This window comes from Schistocerca piceifrons, chromosome 5, assembly GCF_021461385.2.
Source record: "Schistocerca piceifrons isolate TAMUIC-IGC-003096 chromosome 5, iqSchPice1.1, whole genome shotgun sequence".
In the NCBI taxonomy this organism is placed as follows: domain Eukaryota; kingdom Metazoa; phylum Arthropoda; class Insecta; order Orthoptera; family Acrididae; genus Schistocerca; species Schistocerca piceifrons.
Window position 1 is genome coordinate 589,019,598 of NC_060142.1, and position 24,639 is coordinate 589,044,236.

General features: G+C 39.1%; 1 protein-coding gene across 3 annotated transcripts in view; it reads left to right on the forward strand.

Moving 5' to 3' along the window:
- The window catches only part of LOC124797905 (carcinine transporter), a 421,456-nt gene that overhangs the window by 246,637 nt on the left and 150,180 nt on the right, over positions 1-24,639 (forward strand). For all 3 annotated transcript variants that reach the window (XM_047261024.1, XM_047261025.1, XM_047261026.1), the window contains 2 exons: positions 3,489-3,657; positions 3,733-3,859. In XM_047261024.1, coding sequence (XP_047116980.1) covers positions 3,489-3,657; positions 3,733-3,859 — 296 coding nt within the window. The remainder of the gene's footprint in view (positions 1-3,488; positions 3,658-3,732; positions 3,860-24,639) is intronic.

Genomic DNA, 24,639 nt, shown 5'->3' on the forward strand with positions numbered 1-24,639 from the left:
TTTTACAACACTGCTGCACAGTGTGGCATCTTTACCAGATAGGACTGACGGAGTACATCGAAAAAGTTCAAAGAAGGGCAGCACATTTTGTATTATTGGGAAATATGGGAGAGAGTGTCACAGAAATGATACAGGATTTGGGCTGGACATCATTAAGAGAAAGGCGTTTTTCGTTGCGGCGGAATCTTCTCACGAAATTCCAATCACCAACTTTCTCCTCCAAATGTGAAAATATTTTGTTGGCACTGACCTGCTTAGGGAGAAACTATCACCACAATAAAATAAGGGAAATTAGAGCTCGTACGGAAAGATATACGTGTTCATTCTTTCCGCGCACTATACAAGAATGGAATAATAGAGACTTGTGAAGGTGGTTCAATAAACCCTCTGCCAGGCACTTAAATGTGATTTGCAGAGTATCCATGTAGATGCAGAAGATCTTGAAAGAAAATTCAAAATAAAATCAAAGACAGCATCATATTTCTTAGGCTTGGAAATTGATAGAAAAGAAGATGGAGTCAGACTCACTACACCAAGAAGTTTTTGGAGTACTTTGGCAGGGGTGATTGTACTGTAACAACTCCAATTATCAAGGTCAACGGCACAGAAGAGAACCCTGTCAACACTGAATATCCTTATAGACAAACAATTGGATCCTTGATGTATCTGATGTGTGGGACAAGAACAGACATTGCATTTGGAGTAGTATGTAGATGTCTTGGAAATCCAACAGATCATGATGTAATAAGGCTAAAAGAATTTTTTGCTATTTGAGAGTCACATATGACCTTGGACTTATTTACAAAAGTGGTGAAGAGAAAGGCATTCTTGAATGTTACAGTAATACCGATCACGGAGGAGGTTTAGGGACTGGACGATCTATCTTAGGTGTTTTCTGCCTGTACTTCAGTGCACCTGTCCGTTGGATGAGTCAGTGACAAACTGCTGTTGCAGTCTCTACTACAGATGCTGAAGTTGTAGTGACTAGTGAAGTAGCACAAGAAATGGTCTGGATGAAGAGACTTTTAACTGAACTTTGCCAGCTAAAGGATTTGAATCCTTGCCTACGAGTGGACAATGAAGCTGCTGGTCAATTTGCACAGAATCCTGTAATTCACCAATCGATGAAACATATTTGTTTCAAACACTTCTTTGTTTGAAAATTAGTTACAGCTAGTGAAATTACCATTTCAAGAGTAGGTACAGAAAATCAGCTAGCGAATTTATTAACAAAACCAATATTTGGTGCCTGACTGACGGTTGTGAAAAAATATGAGAGTGCGTAAGTTCTTAAATAAGTGAGAATGTTAAAGGTTTGCATTGTGAACAGTTTTATTCAATAACTTCATTGACATTTAAATATCTCTGTCTTACCACACAGGGATTGTTTTGTGTTCTTTGTGACAATGGAAATTTATTATCATTGTTAAGTGTTATTCTGTAGACTTGTAACAAACCAGTGTGTTTTTTTATCGACAAAAAACTTGTGCCATTCCTAAATAACCAGACACATACACCAAGTAATTAGAAGAGTACTGTTTTCCACATTAACATTAAAGAAATATGATCAGAGCTAGTACAGTTAAGTTTGCATGAATATCAAATAAACTTTGGCATAGACTCCAATTAAATAAGGTACCGTGAAAGAATAACCAGAATCGAAGTTCCAACTATGTGTTAAAGTTGAAGCACACCAGTGACACTGTTTCACCATCCACAAATGTTCATCACATAATATAACTGTGACACATGCAAAGTTAAAGTTTTTCAGTTGGTAAAACTCTTGTAAGCATCATCAAACCATTTGTCACTCATGAAATTTTAAAGTACTGTAACAGTGCAGCTACTTGCCTCTCAGAAACTAAGTTCAACTCCTATTGAAAGCTACTCTGATTCACCAGCAACTGCTCTGAATAACTGCACTAAGACAATACCAGACAAAAAGACCACAATTCACAAGAGCATCGCATATTTAACACTTTGAGAAACTGTACCACACTAGTCATTTTCAAAACTTCTTACAAATTTATGTTAAAATGAATGTCATTTAAATTATATTGTTTTTCTTAATACTAAATGTGATGGGAAACACCATCTGATTAGTGGCACCATGGTGGTCAATAGTAATGTTGTGCCAGCTGCTTGGTTTCCTTTGTAATATGGTGCCACTGCAATCCACAAAGAGATTACCAAAATCATTAGGCCACTGGAAATAATAATTCAGCTGATAATAAAGATTATCAAGCAAAGTATTGAGATTTGTGGTAACAAACATTGGAACCTGTGGAAAATAAAAAATCTGAATCTGGAGACTGCAGTCATGTGTGCGAGTTGCGTTTGTGTGAGTGAGTGAGTGAGAGTGTGTGTGTGTGTGTGTGTGTGTGTGTGTGTGTCTATTGTTGATGAAGGCCAATGGCCAAAACTTTAATTGTGAGAGTCTTTTTGTTCTGAACTTTCCTTTTCATAATACTGCTGCATATACATCGACATTCATCAAAATACAGCACACTGTGTGTCACTCGCAGAGGGACTGCAGAGACAAAATTACACTAATTACAGCTCTCATGGAGGCATTTAAACATTCTTCCTGCTCTTCAATTGCAAACAGACGGATGTCATAAATGTGATAACAATGAGGAGTATCCTCTTCCACAAATCCACCCTTGCAGAATTCCTGAAGTCATGAGGTGTCAAATCAGCACACACTTCACTGCAAAGTAAAAATTCATTCTGCAAACAATCCCCCAATCTGTGTCTAAGCCACGTCTCAACACTATCCTTTCTCCCATGAGTGCTAGTCCTGCAAGGAGAACTTCTGTAAAGTGTGGAAGGCAGAAGATGAGGTACTGGAGGAAGTAAATTTTTGACGGGCAAAGGGGGGGGGGGGGGAGGGTTTGACTCATGCTTGGATAGCTCATTTGATAGAGCACTTGCCCTCAAAAGGCAAAGGTCCCAAGTTTGAGTTTCGGTCTGACTCACAGTTTTAATCCACCATGGAGGTTTCAGGTCAGTGCACAATTTGCTCCAGAGTAAAAATTAATTGTGGAAAAAGTCCCCCAGGCTGTGGCTAAGCTGTGTCTCTGCAGTATCCTTTCTTCCAGGAGTGCTAGTCTGGGAGTAGTAAAGCTGTGAGGGTGGCTCATGAATCATGCTTGGATAGCTCATTTGGTAGAGCACTTTTTGATGAAAGATTCGGATTCTGGTCGGCATTGCACTTTTAATCTGCCAGGAAAATTCAGAAATATAGGTAATTTGGCTTGATTTGTTTAATTATCCAAGCTGTAAACCAAAATACCAGGAGAACTATTTTTTAATGTAAGTTGCACTGTCTTATTTCTGTTTGGAACGTACATTTTCTTGCTGATATTTTTCTATCTTTACCAATTCCAGTGACTTCTTATATTTAAATATATTTATTAGAAAAGTGATAAAACCTTTTTCTGATTTTGTGTATCTACTTACTAATACAAATAAAATTATAATTTCAGCACTCGAGCTGGTTGGACCAAATTACCGATCATTTGTAACTGTGATGACATGTATGTTCTACACACTTGGACTTGTAATGCTTGCTGGAGTGACATATTTAGTGAGGGATTGGGTTCATTTGGCTCTTGCTACAACTGTGCCATTCCTCTTATATTATGTGTACTGGTTGTAAGTTAAAGCATGATATATATTTTGAATATTTTGTGTATACATAAGTTAGCTTGTTAATTAATGTGTGCTCAGTTTTCTTCCAGAAAGCCCTAGATGGCTTCTTGCAAAAGGACAATTTGAGGAAGGATCAAAAATTCTTCATACACTGGCAAGAATCAATAAAAAAGAACTACCCTCTACATTTACAGAGAAACTAAAGGTGAGAATAAAAAAGAATACGTAACAGTTCATTTAAACAAGCCTCTATTCTTCCAGCATGTAGATGACAATTATTCTTTAATAACTACATAGCAGCAGTAGGTAAATAGCACCTATTTAGTACAGCTGAAGAGTTAGCATTTATTGCTTTCAAATTAGTGATCTTCCTGCTAATTCTATTATATAAATTTCAGTCTGTGTAAGCACAATACAGAATGTAGGCGAGACTCAATTACTACTCACCAAATAGAAGAGATGCTGGCTGCTTGAATTTGAGCACCAAAGGCCAGTGTCCTCATGCACTGTATTGAGAAATTATTACTAGCCATCTAGAAACCTAAACCTCTCAGCCAATTCAGATTCATTGATGAGATCTTTGATATGAACTGTCAATACCTGTCCTTTCATTTCACACAGTTCTCAGTTCTTTACATTACATGAGTTGTATACCATGGATCCTGTGGATAGAGGTCTCTGGTATAAGAAAAGAGATCAAAGGTGTACAGGATGCATTACCAAAATTTGGACAAATTAAAATTTCTTTCATCACAAGTCATTATTGGCATTATGCACTGCCAGTTGCTTCTATTTAGCAAATAACCATTACCTTAAATGACCAAGATGTTGAAACGAAGTGTCATGTGTGATAAAAGAGATCCTTTTGTTGAAGGCATACATGATGGGCTCAGCAGCAGATATAACTCAATTCTTCAAATACCTTAAATCTACAGTTAATGTTGTTATGGCAAAATATTCGGCTTTTGAACAGTCAACTGAAGATTCCACCATTTAGGCAACATCACCTAAAAGACCACATCATGAGGACCCTTGAAGTTGCAAAAGAGATTAAAGACTGATTGCAGGGCTTCCAAGGCAATCATTGCAATCACAGATGAAGATTATTTGGTGAAGATTATTGGTGTAAGTATAAATTATTGGTGTTAGTGAAGATTACTGATGTAAGTGAACCAGCAATGTGTAGAATTGCTAAGGAGGAGTTTTGATACAAATCCTTCACATTCAATATAAGGCAAAAGCTCTAGGAGGCTGCGAGGGGGAAGCAAGTCAGTCTTAGCAATTTGCTTCTGTGTGCAATGAAAAATGATCTCACAGAACAGATCAAATTCTTTCCTGATCGTAAGATTTTCATGATAGGAGCAAAAATCAAATGGACAAATGACAATTGGCTTGCTCATGTTCCAGAGGATGAACCCATGGTTGCCAGAATAAAATTTCCCCTTGTTCATGATCCAGAGGATGACACCATTGTTGCCAGAGTAAAATTTCCCATCAGTCTTCACATGAATAGAAACAGTGGGGTCTATAACTCCATGAACCATTTGCTACAAAACAGGATATCAGACAATTTTAGTATGTTTTGGTGTAAGGAATTTTGGCCTCCCAACAACCCTGATTTTAATCCTCTGGATTACTACAGACAAATAAAAATGAAATTTATGAAATGGAGTAGTTGCATTCAACTGAGACTGCTAGAGAGAAAAATGAAACATTTCAGTAATCCCATAAAATCTCTAAATTTGTGAATAACAATATGGTTGCAAGTCCAGTAGGACAACATTTGTGATTAAGCAGCTGGTTATTCATGTAACTGCATTCATGTAATCAGCAGAAAACATTTACAGTGGACAGTGAGCAGAGTTTATGTAATAATCTAGAAAATGTTTGCCTTTATACTAAAAATATTTAAATAGCAACTGACTAATGCTGAAATAGTGCAAATATTATATCATAGTAATATTTACTTACAAAACTTAGTTCATTGACCCTTTCAGATCTGAATTTTTTTCTGGTGGAAGGAAGTTGTTTCTTTATGTGTGTGGTAATGCTTGTAGGTGATGTTTTTAATGATTTGGATGCAAGATTTATACAAAATTATGTACCCCTTGTCAACACTTGTCTTCATTTTATAGACTAAAAGAACTAATTATGACATATTCTCTATTGTGGTAAATATTAAAATGATCATTCAATAATTACCATGCAAAATAACAAAAATAATATTCAATTATACAATAGAATAAAGCAAACCAACCATATCAGTGTATTCTGGCAGTCACAAGCTGCTGCCCACTGCTACAATGACTTTCTAATATTTTCATAGTAATGCTCAAAGCTGGCAGCACTTGCACATGAAAATGCTGAACATTCACAAATGTGTACCTCAGGTTTCTATTGGGAAAAAATACTTCTGTTGCAGCCCAGACACACTAAAAGTGAAAGAGTAATACAATTGTAGCCAGAGGGTCTGCTAACGATGTGTTTGACTTACAAACTGTGAGCAGTATATGATTGGCTTCTTCAGTGACCTGACAACAGTTGTATATTTGTTCTACTGCACCAGATCTTTTGTGTTTTTTTTAATGTAGCATATTTGTTCATAAACAGAATGTCTGAAACTGGCAGCAAAACTACAAAGAAATATATTACAAAATTACAAGACACAGTTGCTTCCTATACTCACCTTCAGGAGGCTAAATATATTTACTCAGGCTTGTCTGACATTTGGCATTACCCCCAAAGGCCTCACACTTAAAGTTCCCATCTCTGGCTGTAACCCTTCTTTCCATCAGTCCCTATACCAGTTCCAAACTGAACAATCCATTGCTCTCACCCGCCTAATCCTTCACCTACACATCAACTCAGCCAATGAACACACCCGTCAACTCCTATCATAATAAAAGTCCTCAATCTTTCCTCTCCCACATACACACTGGCTGTTCAGAGCATCCTCCTACAGGCCAACCGCAAATTAGAACAGCATGCCACCCTCCACCTCAAAAAACTATCCAATCTCCTGGTTCCCCACCTCCGGAAAGGCAACTCATTCACCCTCCACAACCTTTCCAGCAAACCTCAACCTCCTCTCATTGCACACAGACCCATTCTCTCCCATCAACTCAGTCTCCCACTTCCAGCTCCACTCCCCCCAAAACCTCAAAATTCTAAACGACACAATCTGGAACCACAACACCCTAATTCAGTAGTTAACCTTTCCTCCAAACCTCTCTCCCAATCCGAAACCTCTGTCCTATCCAAAGGCCTCACCTTCAGCTCTACTCCCAGATTCAACCAAACAACCCTCGTCAAAGATTTACTGTCCTACTCTCGTACTCTCTGCTGGAAATATCACTTTGCCCCAAAGAAAAATGATCCTAATCCTACTCTTAATGATCCAGCCCCCCAAGACACCATCCAAATTGAACCCTACCTGGAACAGTTCTGTCCTCCGTCACAGCGGGACCCACCTCCCCTTCCTCAAAATCACTCTCTCCAAACCTTCCAGGAATTTCTGACTTCCAGCCTTGCCTCTCAATCCTTCTTGAAAATCCTTAATCCTACTCCCAACATCACCACTGCTGAAGCCCAGGCTATCCGTGAACTGAAGGCTGACCGATCCATTGTCAAGCTTCCTACGTAAATGAACACCTTCAACCCATTACGTGCAGTCTCCCATTCTTCATCAAAGACACCAACCACTTTCTCGAACGCCTGGAATCCTTACCCAATCTGTTGCCCCTGGAAACCACCCTTGTAACCATTGATGCGACTTCCTTATACACAAATATTCCGCACGTCCAGGGCCTCGCTGCAATGGAGCACTTCCTTTCACGCTGATCACCTCTCACCCTACCTAAAACCTCTTTCCTCATTAGCGTATTTACTCGAATTTAGGCCACACTCGAATCTAAGCCGCACCTGAAAAATGAGACTCGAAATCGAGGAAAAAAAAATTTCCCGAATCTAAGCCGCACCTGAAATCTGAGACTCGAAATTCAAGGGAAGAGAAAAGTTTTAGGCCACACTTCCAAATCGAAACATACTTGGTCCATTGTAATATGAGACACAATTTAGGTTGAATGAATAACGATACAGCTGTAGTAGTTTGGTTTGAGTCGTAAGCTTAGCAGTTAAGCTTTACCATGTAGCCGTTGTTATGCGTCAGGCGCTCCGTCCGTATTTATACGGGTACCCTTCCTTTTTCACGTGCTTCATCTGGTTTGAATTGATTGCTTATTTTTCTTTGATCTGACAAGTGCAGTTCTCTTTGTTATAGGTGAAAATGCATTACTGTACTGTGTCATGCATTGTTTGTCGCATTCTGAAAATGAGGGTTTACGGCCTGTCGCCGCTCGCGGCATGGCTTGCTTTTGTGCACGCTACCGCCGCTTACAATTAAAAAAAAAAAAAAAAAAAAAAAACAAAGAGAGGAATCGTCTCATTAGCGAAACAATGGCATGAGACTGCTATTCGTTGCTACTTACACTGCTGCTTTCTTTGATAATGATCAACAAGAATCAGATAATAGACTGCGTATGATAGAAGATGTTCTGAATGAGAATTTAGCGAAATTTTTTTCCGTTTGAAAATCTTTGCAGACGCCTCTTTAGTACATTACATTGTGCACAGAAATTAGAGTCATCTTAGATTTAAAAATCTAGTCAATTGCCGTGCTTCATTTTTGCCTGTATCACTATTAGGCATAAGAATAATACGAATATAAACATGATATGGTATGTATATTCTTCCGCGTCTGCTGTTGTCTCACTCTAGTTTCGTAGTTTTTTAGGCGGACAGGATTTAAATGAGATAGCAGCAAACACGAAAGAATACATGGCAAAATGTTTATATTCGTATTATTCTTATGGTGAAGAGAATACTGCATGTGATTCACAATTCATAAAAGTTCCTATTAGCAACCATTTCTTCTCACAGTTGGGAAAAAATTCAGAAAGCAGAGTTGGCCTTATTGACAAATATCCCAAACAGTCTTGCCAGTCGGATTTTTGTAGTACATTGAAATGCTGCTACGTTCGAAGAGGAACGATACGGAATTTGTATTTACTTTGTTGGATAATGTATGAAAATGCAGTGGTCGAAACTCAGGGCGGAGAAAAAAAAGCTCGTCTTCCTCCTTTTTTTTATTTATTTACTGATGCAGAGGTTTCGGTGCCAGTATTCGTCTTTGTGCCTGCGAAGCATGCCTGCGTAGCGCTACATATATTCGACGACAGAAGTTAGTTGTGGCGGCACCTACCAACATTTTTCAGAACTTCCGCTTACTTTGCACTCGATTCTAAGCCGCAGGCGGTTTTTTGGACTACAAAAACCGGAAAAAAAGTGCGGCTTAGATTCGAGTAAATACGGTACCTTAACCAGCTTCGTCCTGACTCACAACTTCTTCACTTTCAAAGGCCAGACATACCAACAATTAAAGGGAGCAGCCATGGGTACCAAGATGGCCCCCTCGTACGCCAACCTATTTATGGGTCGCTTAGAGGAAGCCTTCTTGATTACCCAGGCCTGCCAACCCAAATTTTGGTACAGATTTATTGATGATATCTTCATGATCTGGACTCACAGTGAAGAAGAACTCCAGAATTTCCTCTCCAGCCTCAACTCCTTTGGTTCCATCAGATTCACCTGGTCCTGCTCCAAATCCCATGCCACTTTCCTTGACATTGGCCTCCATCTGTCCAATGGTCAGCTTCACACATCCGTCCACATCAAACCCACCAACAAGCAACAGTACCTCCATTATGAGAGCTGCCACCCATTCCATATCAAATGGTCCCTTCCCTACAGCCTAGGTCTTCGTGGCAAACGAATCTGCTCCAGTCCGGAAACCCTGAACCATTACACCAACAACCTGAAACCAGCTTTTGCATCCCGCAAATACCCCCCCCCCCCCCCCCCCAGACCTGGTACAGAAGCAAATAACCAGAGCCACTTCCTCATCCCCTCAAACCCAGAACCTCCCACAGAAGAACCCCAAAAGTGCCCCACTTGTGACAGGATACTTTCCGGGACTGGATCAGACTCTGAATGTGGCTCTCCAGCAGGAATACGACTTCCTCAAATCCTGCCCTGAAATGAGATCCATCCTTCATGAAATCGTCCCCATTCCACCAAGAGTGTCTTTTCGCCATCCACCTAACCTTCGTAACCTCATAGTTCATCCCTATGAAATCCCCAAACCACCTTCCCTACCCTCTGGCTCCTACCCTTGTAACCGCCCCCGGTGTAAAACCTGTCCCATGCACCCTCCCACCACCACCTACTCCAGTCCTGTAATGCGGAAGGTGTACACGATCAAAGGCAGAGCCACGTGTGAAAGCACACACGTGATTTACCAACTGACCTGCCTACACTGTGAAGCTTTCTATGTGGGAATGACCAGCAACAAACTGTCCATTCGCATGAATAGACACAGGCAGATAGTGTTTGTTGGTAATGAGGATCACCCTGTGGCTAAACATGCCATGGTTCATGGCCAGCACATCTTGGCACAGTGTTACACCGTCCGGGTTATCTGGATACTTCCCACTAGCACCAACCTGTCAGAACTCCAGAGATGGGAACTTGCCCTTCAGTATATCCTCTCTTCTCATTACCCGCCAGGCCTCAACCTCCACTAATTTCAAGTTGCCGCCACTCATACCTCCCCTGTCATTCAACAACATCTTTGCCTCTGTACTTCCGCCTCGACTGACATCTCTGCCCAAACTCATTGCCTTTACAAATGTCTGCTTGTGTCTGTATATGTTGTTGTTTTTGTTGTGGTCTTCAGTCCTGAGACTGGTTTGATGCAGCTCTCCATGCTACTCTATCCTGTGCAAGCTTTTTCATCTCCCAGTACCTACTGCAACCTACATCCTTCTGAATCTGCTTAGTGTATTCATCTCTTGGTCTCCCTCTACGATTTTTACCCTCCATGCTGCCCTCCAATACTAAATTGGTAATCCCTTGATGCCTCAGAACATGTCCTACCAACCGATCCCTTCTTCTGGTCAAGTTGTGCCACAAACTTCTCTTCTCCCCAATCCTATTCAATACTTCCTCATTAGTTATGTAATCTACCCATCTAATCTTCAGCATTCTTCTGTAGCACCACATTTCGAAAGCTTCTATTCTCTTCTTGTCCAAACTATTTATCGTCCATGTTTCACTTCCATACATGGCTACACTCCGTACGAATACTTTCAGAAATGACTTCCTGACACTTAAATCAATACTGGATGTTAACAAATTCCTCTTCTTCAGAAACGCTTTCCTTGCCATTGCCAGCCTACAATTTATATCCTCTCTACTTCGACCATCATCAGTTATTTTGCTCCCCAAATAGCAAAACTCTTTTACTACTTTAAGTGCCTCATTTCCTAATCTAATTCCCTCAGCATCACCCGACTTAATTAGACTACATTCCATTATCCTTGTTTTGCTTTTGTTGATGTTCATCTTATATCCTCCTTTCAAGACACTGTCCATTCCATTCAACTGCTCTTGCAAGTCCTTTGCTATCTCTGACAGAATTACAATGTCATCGGCGAACCTCAAAATTTTCATTTCTTCTCCATGAATTTTAATACCTACTCCGAATTTTTCTTTTGTTTCCTTTACTGCTTGCTCAATATACAGATTGAACAACATCGGGGAGAGGCTACAACCCTGTCTTACTCCCTTCCCAACCACTGCTTCCCTTTCATGTCCCTCGACTCTTATAACTGCCATCTGGTTTCTGTACAAATTGTAAATAGCCTTTCGCTCCCTGTATTTTACCCCTGCCACCTTTAGAATGTGAAAGAGAGTATTCCAGTCAACATTGTCAAAAGCTTTCTCTAAGTCTACAAATGCTAGAAACGTAGGTTTGCCTTTCCTTAATCTTTCTTCTAAGATAAGTCGTAAGGTCAGTATTGCCTCACGTGTTCCAGTATTTCTACGGAATCCAAACTGATCTTCCCCGAGGTTGGCTTCTTCTAGTTTTTCCATTCGTCTGTAAAGAATTCGTGTTAGTATTTTGCAGCTGTGACTTATTAAGCTGATAGTTCGGTAATTTTCACATCTGTCAACACCTGCTTTCTTTGGGATTGGAATTATTATATTCTTCTTGAAGTCTGAGGGTATTTCGCCTGTTTCATACATCTTGCTCACCAGATGGTAGAGTTTTGTCAGGACTGGCTCTCCCACGGCCGTCAGTAGTTCCAATGGAATATTGTCTACTCCGGGGGCCTTGTTTCGACTCAGGTCTTTCAGTGCTCTGTCAAACTCTTCACGCAGTATCATATCTCCCATTTCATCTTCATCTACATCCTCTTCCATTTCCATAATATTGTCCTCAAGTACATCGCCCTTGTATAGACCCTCTATATACTCCTTCCACCTTTCTGCTTTCCCTTCTTTGCTTAGAACTGGGTTTCCATCTGAGCTCTTGATATTCATACAAGTTGTTCTCTTAACTCCAAAGGTCTCTTTAATTTTCCTGTAGGCAGTATCTATCTTACCCCTAGTGAGATAGGCCTCTACATCCTTACATTTGTCCTCTAGCCATCCCTGCTTAGCCATTTTGCACTTCCTGTCGATCTCATTTTTGAGACGTTTGTATTCCTTTTTGCCTGTTTCACTTACTGCATTTTTATATTTTCTCCTTTCATCAATTAAATTCAATATTTCTTCTGTTACCCAAGGATTTCTACTAGCCCTCGTCTTTTTACCTACTTGATCCTCTGCTGCCTTCACTACTTCATCCCTCAAAGCTACCCATTCTTCTTCTACTGTATTTATTTCCCCCATTCCTGTCAATTGCTCCCTTATGCTCTCCCTGAATCTCTGTACAACCTCTGGTTCTTTTAGTTTATACAGGTCCCATCTCCTTAAATTCCCACCTTTTTGCAGTTTCTTCAGTTTTAATCTACAGGTCATAACCAATAGATTGTGGTCAGAGTCCACATCTGCCCCTGTATATGTGCGGATGGATATGTGTGTGTGTGTGTTTGTGTGTGAGAGTGTATACCTGTCCTTTTTTCCCCCTAAGGTAAGTCTTTCCGCTTTCAGGATTGGAATGACTCCTTACCCTCTCCCTTAAAACCCACATCCTTTCGTCTTTCCCTCTCCTTCCCTCTTTCCTGATGAAGCAACAGTGGGTTGCGAAAGCTTGAATTTTGTGTGTGTGTGTTTGTGTTTGTTTGTGTGTCTATCAACATACCAACACTTTTGTTTGGTAAGTTACATCATCTTTGTTTTTAGGTATAAATATATAGTTCTGTTGATAGACACATAAAAGTAAATGCCATACACTACCTAACTTTTAGAGGTAACAGTTGCTTCATTGGGGAGTGGAGAGGGATAAGTGGGAAGTTAAAAAAAAAGTGCAGGTCATTCAGACCCCACTTTGAGAGAGACCTGCCTATAGCGAGGACAAGGATAGATAAAACAGAAAGATGAAAGGGAGGAGGGAGGCAAGCATTAGATCTTGTAGAACAAAGAGGATGTTATACAGCTCTCTCAGGACTTGTAATGATCCAAAGAAACGACAACACTACAAACTTTACTGTAGCATTCTCAAGAAGGTTATAAATAAATCTAAAAGTATGTGCATAAAATCAGAAATTGAAAGCTCAGAAAAAAAATTAAAACTATATGGAGTGTAATAAAGAGGGAAACTGGCAGGACAACAGGGAACATGTCTCAGGTAGAGATTAAAACAGGGGACAGTATCATAAAGAAACCTGAGTTGGTTGCAGAAATATTTAATAACCACTTTTTGAGAGCAGCAGAGAAGACAGGCTGTAATGGTTCCATGGAAGAATCATTGTCCCTCCTACAGAAAGCTATTAGCAACAGAATCCCACAGTTATCCTTATCTCCAGTTACTGTAAGCGAAGTCATAAGAGTAATTAGATCATTAAAAAATAAAAATTCTGCTGGTGTGGACAATATTTCTAGTAAAATACTGAAACACTGTTATAAATTTGTTAGTCCCATCTTATGCAACATATACAATGCATTCCTACAAGATGGGATTGTCCCTGACAGACTTAAGTTGGCTGTAGTGATTCCTCTCTTTAAAAAAGGGGATAAAAGCATTGTTACAAACTATTGCCCAATATCCCTATTAACTACCTTCTCGAAAATTCTAGAAAAACTCATGCACAGGAGGATTGTAGACCATCTCAACTTCCACAGTATCTTAAGCAAAAATCAGTTTGGTTTTCATGCCGGTCTTTGTACTGAACAGGCAATATTCTCTTTCAGCAACCAAGTTTTGGAAGCCATTAACAAAAAAATGTCTCCAGTGGGTATTTTTTGTGATCTTACGAAAGCCTTTGACTGTGTAAACCACCAAATTCTTTGGAAAAAGGCAGAATACTATGGTTTAGGTGGTACTGTTGGCTTGTGGCTACAATCATATCTACAGGATCGGAAGCAGACTGTAATGCTAAATGGCTCTTCTGGAGAACTTGCCTCGTCTGAATGGGGCACGATAACGTGTGGTGTGCCTCAAGGCTCCGTTTTGGGCCCACTGCTTTTCCTCATCTTTATTAATGATCTTCCTCTTTGTTCTGAGACAAACAGCAAATTTACCCTGTTTGCCGATGATACCACAATTCTAATTGACGATTTGATTGATCATGATCTTGAAAAAACTACAAATACTGTTTTTAATGACATCTTAAATTGGTTCTCCTCAAATGGTCTCTCACTCAATGCAGATAAAACTCATTATATGAGGTTCCATACATCACAAAGTAATCCCGATGAAATTGACATAAAATGTAGAGATCAACCAATACAAAAAGTTGAAGACACAAAATTCCTGGGTGCTTACATAGACAGTAAATGTAATTGGTCAGTTCACATTCTTCATCTATGTAAAAAACTTAGCTCGGCAACATTTGCATTACGGGTAATTTCTTCAGTGGCTGAAGTTGACACTATTAAGGTTGCCCACTTTGGCTACTTCCACTCATTGATGTCATATGCTATCATATTCTGGGGGAACCAACCACTTGCAAAAAAAGTTTTCACCATCCAAAAAAAAGCAATCAGAATAATGTGTGGGGTCCATCAAAGACACTCTTGCAGGCACTTGTTTCGGAAGATAGGTGTCCTAACAACTGCCTCACAGTATATTTTTTCCTTGCTGACCTTTGTGTGCAAAAATTATTTCATCTACCAAGACAACAGTAAATTCCATGGTTATAACACCAGAAACAAAAACAATCTACATTTAGAAATGAAACGTCTCACTCTGGTACAAAAAGGAGTTTACTACTCCAGCTTTAAGCTGTTCAATGCTCTACCACTACATATCAAATGTGTTCATACAGAACTGCCAAAATTTAAACAAGTTCTCAAAGATTACCTGACAGAGAAATCTTATTTTACTGTGGATGAATACCTGAAAGAAAATGTATACCATCACTAAACTTATTGTGTCTAGAAGTAGTTCAATTGATTTTATTGTGCATTTGGGCATTAGCACACTTTTTGTAAAAACAGATTGGCTGTACATGTATTTACCCTTGTAGGCCTAATATCTGATTTAACTTTGTGCTCTTATCTTTAACCTTTATTTGAAACTCCTTTTTCTGTCAAATGGTAGTTATGTTATCTAGCTGACATTGTATCTGTTACTGTATTTATAGTATGTCTTACTTAAACTATGTACAATTTGCCATTGAATTGCCCTTGTATTTATTGTAAGTTTAAATTGAAACCTGTACAATTTGACACGTTCCATATCCTTGTGATAGACTCACTAACTGGATCTACGGAACAAGAAATAAATAAATAAATAAATAAAATAAATAAATTCAGTCTCATAATTTAATATTTTTCTCGACAGAAAAGTAATAACACTATTACGATTTGAAACAACCCCAATAATGAATGTTAATCAGGTGCATGTACACAGAACCGCATAGCTGTTAGGGCACAGGTGAAGAGCACTAGGAATGGCAAATAAACAATTGCCATTTACAAATGAATTGTCAAATACTATGGTATTATGATAAGGTTATCATAATTATCTTGAAAACACAGTGATTTGGTCATGATTTGTAATGTCATTGCAAAGACAAATGCTACACAACATCAAATTGAAAACTGATACTTTATATTGTAAATTAATGATCATACTATTGAGATTACAAAGTAATGAAGAACTTAAAACTACAAAAATTGATGGAATAGAAAATATGTTTGTGAAAATACGTCTGTGAAAATCTTAAAATTCAATAAAATCCTCCCAGAGATCCTGTGGACAAACTATCTGGCTTTATTTAGTTTCAGATGTTAATCTCAGATTTCTTATGTTCCATGTAATGAATAAATTATTGTTTATTAGTTCAGTAAATTGTATTAAAATTTTAAATTCATTACAGTGTAGCACTTAATGAAGTAATTACATAAACTATGATCTTAACATCTGATTTGCCTTGTCAACACATATGTATATATATGAGCAGACTACATACTAAACAACTGAATATATGTTTTTACTCTCTCTGTTGTCATGGTGTGGAAGTGCTGTAACAAATATGTATTAAAGTGTCATGCACCTAATCTCATTTTGTGGGGATCTTGGCACATGGTTCATGTTTGAGCTAGGAACATGGGTTAAAAATACTTTGGTTTAACCCAGACTATTAGCCACTTGAATAGCCATTCGAACATCTCTCACCATAGCTTGTTACAGTACATTAAGCAAGGTTTGAACAACAAACCGGAGGTGGCACCCAAGAAAACTGTTCAAATTGATAATTCCTTTTGCAAAAGATTTTAACTGGACAGAAATTAATGCTCAGCTCATTGCACCATCTGTACATACAAAGTTCGGATTTTATGTGCAAAAACAGTCACCCTTAAACAACTTCAGACTCGAGTGAGACTTATGGTTCAACTGTGGTCCACTGTATCAGACCTTGGTCTAAGATAAGTTTTAACTGTTTGCATTTTGTGTGCCAAAAACACCTTTTCCTGGAACGTTTCTGAAGCGCGCCACTTCTGTGTCTCAGACTTGAACAAATTGGTTTGAATTTTGTAACTAAGTAGATAAATACATTTAATTAACGGTTGTCCTGTTGCTCTGTAAAAGCTTTATCCATTGCCATGATATAGTGGTGTAAAGTTGCACGTAAAGTGCACAGAAAGTTCAGTTTTACATGAATCGCATATGCTGAGAGTTTTAAAGTGATGCAGATGATAATAAAAAATATACTCTTATGGTAATTATAAGAAGTAGTTGTAAAAAGTCTTTCAATGTTTGGGTTCTATGTGCAGAAAACCACACACTTGCACAGGAAACTGTGTTTCATAGAAATGTGTTTGTAGTTTAAGTGCTGCATCTGGATATAATTTAAAAATGGTTGACGATTGTTTCATTATTTATATATTAAATATGCTATTCACCAGTGGCTTGAAACCACTCAAAAATGTTTGGATGTGCATTAATGAAATCAGAATTATGACCAGCCTGCACAAAATGTCATACTGTTTGATGAAACATTTCAAACTTGATTGATGATGACATAAAAAATTTAAAAAATCCAAAAATTACTACAAAAATAATTGTAAAGAAAAAGGTCACCTTATTTCTAACCAACAGAACATGTCTTACTGCATTTTCTTAAAAAACTGTTACGCTATCTTGCAGAAAATTTATTCTCAGACAAAACAAGCTTAAGTTTGTCAATTTTCATACAGGACTGAAAAGGTGACAGTATTTCATCATTATACATTGTTTCACAATTTTTTGCTTATTTCAGCCAATTGTACATGTACTTAATTATGATTGGTTGCTCAAAATTTTGCACCAAAATTATTCACGAGTTTTTCTTGCAGAAGTATCTTAATTGTCAATTTCTATTATTGCATACTTTAAATAATTAATGGCAGGAAGTTTAAGATAAGAGATAATAACAAGAGGTATGCTTTTTATTATTTGTTATGCAAATCATTCAGCTTGTGATGTACTAAGCTTTTAAGTAAGTTTTTCTATGTAATAAGGTCATTTTGAAGGTTTACCTATGTAGTATAAACTAATTACATACATTATTATCATAAAATTCACACAATATTTAATATTTTGTTTGGTATTGTGGTTTTGTTTGCTGTTATTTTTTGCACTGTATTATGTATTTATGATTTTTCATGTGTTTAGGTTTACAGTCCCAGTATGTGAACAAAATATGTGCAACTACGAAAGAAAAAATTATAAAACAGAAACAATAAAAAAGTTAAACACAATTTTTAAAAATTAAAAAATATAAAAGAAAATAACAAAATAATTAAAATTAATTGGTAAAACATAAAAAATTTGAAAAATAAAACAAAAAACCTCATGCATGCATGTGACATTGCCGTGGTGGTGAGACTTCCGTGCTCCGAGGATACAGTAGACTATACTGGACAGATTCTATCATACTATGCGGGTAACTGTAGAGACGCCAGAATAATGAAACCCAACTCAAGCAACATGGTTCAAAAGACAATAAAAAACCCTGTACTGGATCATTCACTGCCCGAGTCAACAAAAATCTACATCAGTTGCCAAACTGTGGCAGTCTGGTGTCAAAATTATGGTAGAGTAAAAGTTGGGAACCAGAATGAAAAATGTTCCTATCATAGCAAAAAAAAAGATGAGTATTCCTGGGCAGAGTTAGGGATGTAAAAGAAGGTAAACTAGCTTACTGATTTATCTGACAACTTCAAAGGTATTTAAATCAAAACATTTTGACATAATCATGCTTTTTTATGAATGAACCCAGCTCTCTTAGCTGCAAGGTGTTGGCACACCTGCAGCTTGCAATGCGTACACAAAAGTCCATGAGACTGTGTCCAAAATCCAGAGGATGCACCAGTCATATCAAACAATTATGATATCATATTCTTGAAGAGCATACATGTAATAGCTAAAAAAGTTTTTCTGGTGGGGATAAAATTTCTGGGTTTTGGATTTGTTCCTGGGTGGATGCTAAAACAATTTTTTGATTTCTGGGTGGGGGAGGGGGTTGATTTTTTTCCCCTAGGGACTATTTCTCCTCCAAACCCACCCCCTGTTACATATATGGTGAGGGGTGTAGGAAAAAACAGACAAAAATTTACGTGCTTCTATAGAGTGGGATACATCTACAACAGGAAATATCTGAGAGTGGAAATGCATCTATAATGGGAAGCATCCCAGAGTGGGCATGCATGCATCCTAAACTTTAATGTTATGTTGCATGACATGACAAATGTCATGCTGGATGTCATGATGGCGTGTGTCATGTTATACGACATGACATTATCTATCATGTTACTTTACTTGACATGACGCATTATATTATGTAACATGGGTAGTAATACTAACAAGTAAAAATACGCGAACAATGTCAAGATGTTTTGATTTAAATGTCTTTGGAGCTGCCAAATTCATTGAAAAGCTAGTTTCCTTCTTTTACATCCTGAACTCAGCACTTTTTGTGTTACTCTAGGAGGATTTTTCATTCTGGTTTACTATAATATATGAAAATAACTAAATACATATTACTTTGACTGAAGTAGCATAAAAATAAATAGATACTATATGATGTATACAGATTGAAAGTGGCATGTTAATGTAAATTGGTCTTCTTGTAGTCATTCATAGAGTCAGAACTATGTTGAAGGGGTAATTTTGTGGCATTCTTCCCAAAGAAGCCATTTTTATTTTTTATAGAAGTTGGTAATTTATAATAAAGCAATCTCCTCACATATACTGATTGGCAAAAGGAAGTGAAGCACACAGGTGGATGAAATGAAATGAAGCTTCAGGCTTTGAGAGGCTACATGATGTTATTTCAGTGGTTACAATATCAAACCAAATTTACAAAGAACTTGTCTGTACAAGCTCACATATCAGTATGACATTGCACCCTGCCTGACCTGGACACATGCAGTGATTCGGTTGAGAAGGGTCTCATAATGCAGTTGTAGCCTCTATGGAGGCAAGCTGGCCTACAACAGTTGTAACTGTTCCTCAGTTTCTTGAATATTGGCTCTGGGATGCAGTTGATGTACAAGTTGCTCTCATACATGTTCTATCAGGAACAGACGTGGGAATCTTATTGGCTACAGGATTACCTCAGCTTCATGCAAAAAGTTCATACAGATGTATGCTACATTTGGACAAGCATTGCTCTGTTGAAAAATGACACCGAGATACTATCTCATGAGAGGTAACACATGAGGACACAGGATGTCCCTGATGTACCAATCTACTGTCACAGTTGTCTCAGTCACTACTAGCCATGACTAGAAGTCATATACAATGGCTCCCCAAACTGTGACTTACCAGAACATTGGAAGACCAAGACCTCTTCATCTACATCTACATCTACATCTACATTTATACTCTGCAAACCACCCAACGTTGTGTGGCACAGGGCACTTTACGTGCCACTGTCATTACCTCCCTTTCCTGTTCCAGTCGCGTATGGTTCGCGGGAAGAATGACTGCTGGAAAGCCTCCGTGCATGCTCGAATGTCTCTAATTTTACATTCGTGATCTCCTCGGGAGGTATAAGTAGGGGGAAGCAATATATTCTATACCTCATCCAGAAACACATCCTCTAGAAACCTGGACAGCAAACTACACCGCGATGCAGTGCCTCTCTTGCACAGTCTGCCACTTGAGTTTGCTAAACATCTCCGTAACGCTATCACGCTTACCAAATAACCCTGTGACGAAACACGCCGCTCTTCTTTGGATCTTCTCTATATCCTCTGTCAACCCGACCTGGTACGGATCCCACACTGATGAGCAATAATCAAGTATAGGTTGAACGAGTGTTTTGTAAGCCACCTCCTTTGTTGGTGGACTACATTTTCTAAGGACTCTCCCAATGAATCTCAACCTGGCACCCGCCTTACCAACAATTAATTTTATATGATCACTCCACTTCAGATCATTCCATACGCATACTCCCACATATTTTACAGAAGTAATTGCTATCAGTGTTTGTTCCACTATCATATAATCATACAATAAAGAATCCTTCTTCCTATGTACTCACAATACATTACATTTGTCTATGTTAAGGGTCAGTTGCCACTCCCTGCACCAAGTGCCTATCCGCTGCAGATCTTCCTGCATTTTGCTGCAATTTTCTAATGCTGGAACTTCTCTGTATACTACAGCATCATCCGTGAAAAGCCGCATGGAAATTCCGACACTATCTACCAGGTCATTTATATATATTGTGAAAAGCAGTGGTCCCGTAACACTCCCCTGTGGCATGCCAGAGGTTACTTTAATGTCTGTAGATGTCTCTCCATTGAGAACAACATGCTGTGTTCTGTTTGCTAAAAACTCGTCAATAAAGCCACACAGCTGGTCTGATATTCCGTAAGCTCTTACTTTGTTTATCAGGCGACAGTGTGGAACTGTATCGAACACCTTCCGGAAGTCAAGGAAAATGGCATCTACCTGGGAGCCTGTATCTAATATTTCTGGATCTCATGAACAAATAAAGCTAGTTGGGTCTCACACGATCGCTGTTTCCGGAATCCATGTTGATTCCTACAGAGTAGATTCTGGGTTTCCAGAAATGACTTTATACGCAAGCAAAAAACATGTTCTAAAATTCTACAACAGATTGATGTCAGAGATATAGGCCTATAGTTTTGCACATCTGCTCGATGACCCTTCTTGAAAACTGGAACTACCTGTGCTCTTTTCGAATCATTTGGAACCTTCCGTACCTCTAGAGACTTGCGGTACACGGCTGTTAAAAGGGGGACAAGTTCTTTCGCGTACTCTGTGTAGAATTGAATTGGTATCCCGTCAGGTCCAGTGGACTTCCCTCTGTTCAGTTGCTTTTCTATTCCTTGGACACTTATTTTGATGTCAGCCATTTTTCCATTCGTGGAGGATTTAGAGAAGGAACTGCAGTGCGGTCTTCCTCTGTGAAACAGCTTTGGAAAAAGGTGCTTAGTATTTCAGCTTTATGCATGTCATCCTCTGTTTCAATGCCATTATCATCCCAGAGCATATGGATATGCTCTTTCGATTCACTTACTGATTTAATGTAAGACCAGAACTTCCTAGGATTTTCTGTCAAGTTGGTACATAGATTTTACATTAATTTACTGAACACTTCATGCATAGCCATCCTTATGCTAACTTTGACATCGTTTAGCTTCTGTTTGTCTGAGAGGTTTTGGCTGCATTTAAATTTGCAATGAAGCTCACTTTGCTTTCACAGTACTTCCCTAACTTTGTTGTTGAACCACGGTGGGTTTTTCCCATCCCTCACAGTTTTATTGATTGGCGACTCCATGTTGACTTGTGCACTACGACCAGGTAACAGGTATACTTGAAAAAAGAGACAGCATTGGTCGTATATTTTTTACTATTGCAAAATCGATTTTCTGTCACTGAGTGACCATCTTCAGTGCTATATTGTATAACTTAAATTGGGATGCACTGTTGTCACTAAGCTTACGGCAATCACATAGTCTATGTGATTGCCGTATGCTTAGTGACAACAGTGCATCCCAATTTAAGTTATACAATATACAATTGTATAACTTAAATTGGGATGCACTGTTGTCACTAAGCTTACGGCAATCACATAGTCTATGTGATTGCCGTATGCTTAGTGACAACAGTGCATCCCAATTTAAGTTATACAATATAGCACTGAAGATGGTCACTCAGTGACAGAAAATCGATTTTGCAATAGTAAAAAATATACGACCAATGCTGTCTCTTTTTTCAAGTATACCTCACAGTTTTACTCAGCACGTACCTGTCTAAAATGCACTTTACAATTGCCTTGAACTTTTTCCATAAACATTCAACATTGTCAGTGTTGGAACAGAAATTTTCGTTTTGATCTGTTAGGTAGTCTGAAATCTGCCTTCTATTACTCTTGCTAAACAGATAAACCTTCCTCCCTTTTTTTATATTCCTATTAACTTCCATATTCAGGGATGCTGCAACGGCCTTATGATCACTGATTCCCTGTTCTGTACATACAGAGTCGAAATGTTCGGGTCTGTTTGTTATCAGTAGGTCCAAGATGTTATCTCCACGAGTCAGTTCTCTGTTTAATTGCTTGAGGTAATTTTCGGATAGTGCACTCAGTATAATTCACTCGATGCTCTGTCCCTACCACCCGCCCTAAACATCTGAGTGTCCCAGTCTATATCTGGTAAATTGAAATCTCCACCTAAGACTATGACATGCTGAGAAAATTTATGTGAAATGTATTCCAAATTTTCTCTCAGTTGTTCTGCCACTAATGCTGCTGAGTCGGGAGGTCGGTAAAAGGAGCCAATTATTAACCTAGCTCGGTTGTTGAGTAGAACCTCCACCCATAATAATTCACAGGAACTATCCACTTCTATTTCACTACAGGATAAACTAATACTAACAGCGACAAACACGCCACCACTGGTTGCATGCAATCTATCCTTTCTAAACACCACCTGTGCCTTTGTAAGAATTTCGGCAGAATTTATCTCTGCCTTCAGCCAGCTTTCCGTACCTATAACGATTTCAGCTTTGGTGCTTTCTATCAGTGCTTGAAGTTCCGGTACTTTACCAGCGCAGCTTCGGCAGTTTACAATTACAATACCGACTGCTGCTTGGTCCCTGCATGTCCTGACTTTTCCCCGCACCCTTTGAGACTGTTTCCCTTTCTGTACTTGCCCGAGGCCACCTAACCTAAAAAAACCACCCAGTCCAGCACGCAACCCCTGCTACCCATGTAGCCGCCTGCTGTGTGTAATGGACTCCTGACCTATCCAGCAGAACCCAAAACCCCACCACCCTATTGCGCAAGTCGAGGAATCTGCAGCCTACACAGACGCAGAACCATCTCAGCCTCTGATTCAGACTCTCCACTCAGCTCTGTACCAAAGGTCTGCAGTCAGTCCTGTCGACGATGCTGCAGATGGTGAGCTTTGCTTTCATCCTGCTAGTGAGATTGGCAGTCTTCACCAAATCAGATAGCCGCCAGAAGCCAGAGAGGATTTCCTCCAATCCATAGCGACATACATTATTGGTGCCAACATGAGCGACCACCTGCAGGTGGGTGCACCCTGTACCCTTCATGGCATCCGGAAGGACCCTTTCCACATCTGTAATTACTCCCCCCAGTATGCACACGGAGTGCACATTGATTTTCTTCCCCTCCCTTCCTCTTCCTAGGTTGCTGCCTTACTCACCATCAATGGACATCTAGGGTAGTGTGGAACCACAATTTATTGCTGAATACAATCCAAAGCTGTCAGTCAGCAGTGATTGTTGCTTTCTGGTCATGGCAGCACTCCAAACACTGCTGTTTCTCTTGTGGTGTTAGTGGCAGCCTATGCATGGGATTGTAATTCCCAAGTCTGGCAATGGCTAGTCCTTGGCCAATGGCACGGAATGACATGGAATGTTAAAGGTAGTCCATTACTAGTTTTGGGATGGCAGACACAGATGCAGAGAGTTACAATGTGCTTGGTGCATGAATCAGTGATACTCCCTTGTAGTCAGACATAGTCAACAGAAACCTTGATGACATGTGTGCTCAACATCAGGCTGCTTTCACTTCTGAATCCCCCACAAATGGCAGGCATGATTTAACCAGCTGGCCAAATGGAGATCCACAGTGAGGCCCCTTTCAAACTATGTTGTACACTATTAACACTGCCACATGAGTACATGCCATCTCATGTCCTTCACAGTGATCACTCAACATCTGATGCTGTTCATATCCCTTATACCCTACTAAGCCTGGTAACAACACTAAACAGAAACAACACACATGCACCCTGGTGGCCACTCAATCTGTCACAGAGACTTTCAAATCTAATTATTTACATACCCACTGATGGTATGTACATGTATGAAATTCCATTAACATCAGACCATGTCTTCTGTATGCCTCACTTTTATTGTCAGGCAGTGTGTCTCAAACTAGTGTGAACTTTATTAAGCCTATGAATTGTTAGAAGGGTGTTGTTGTG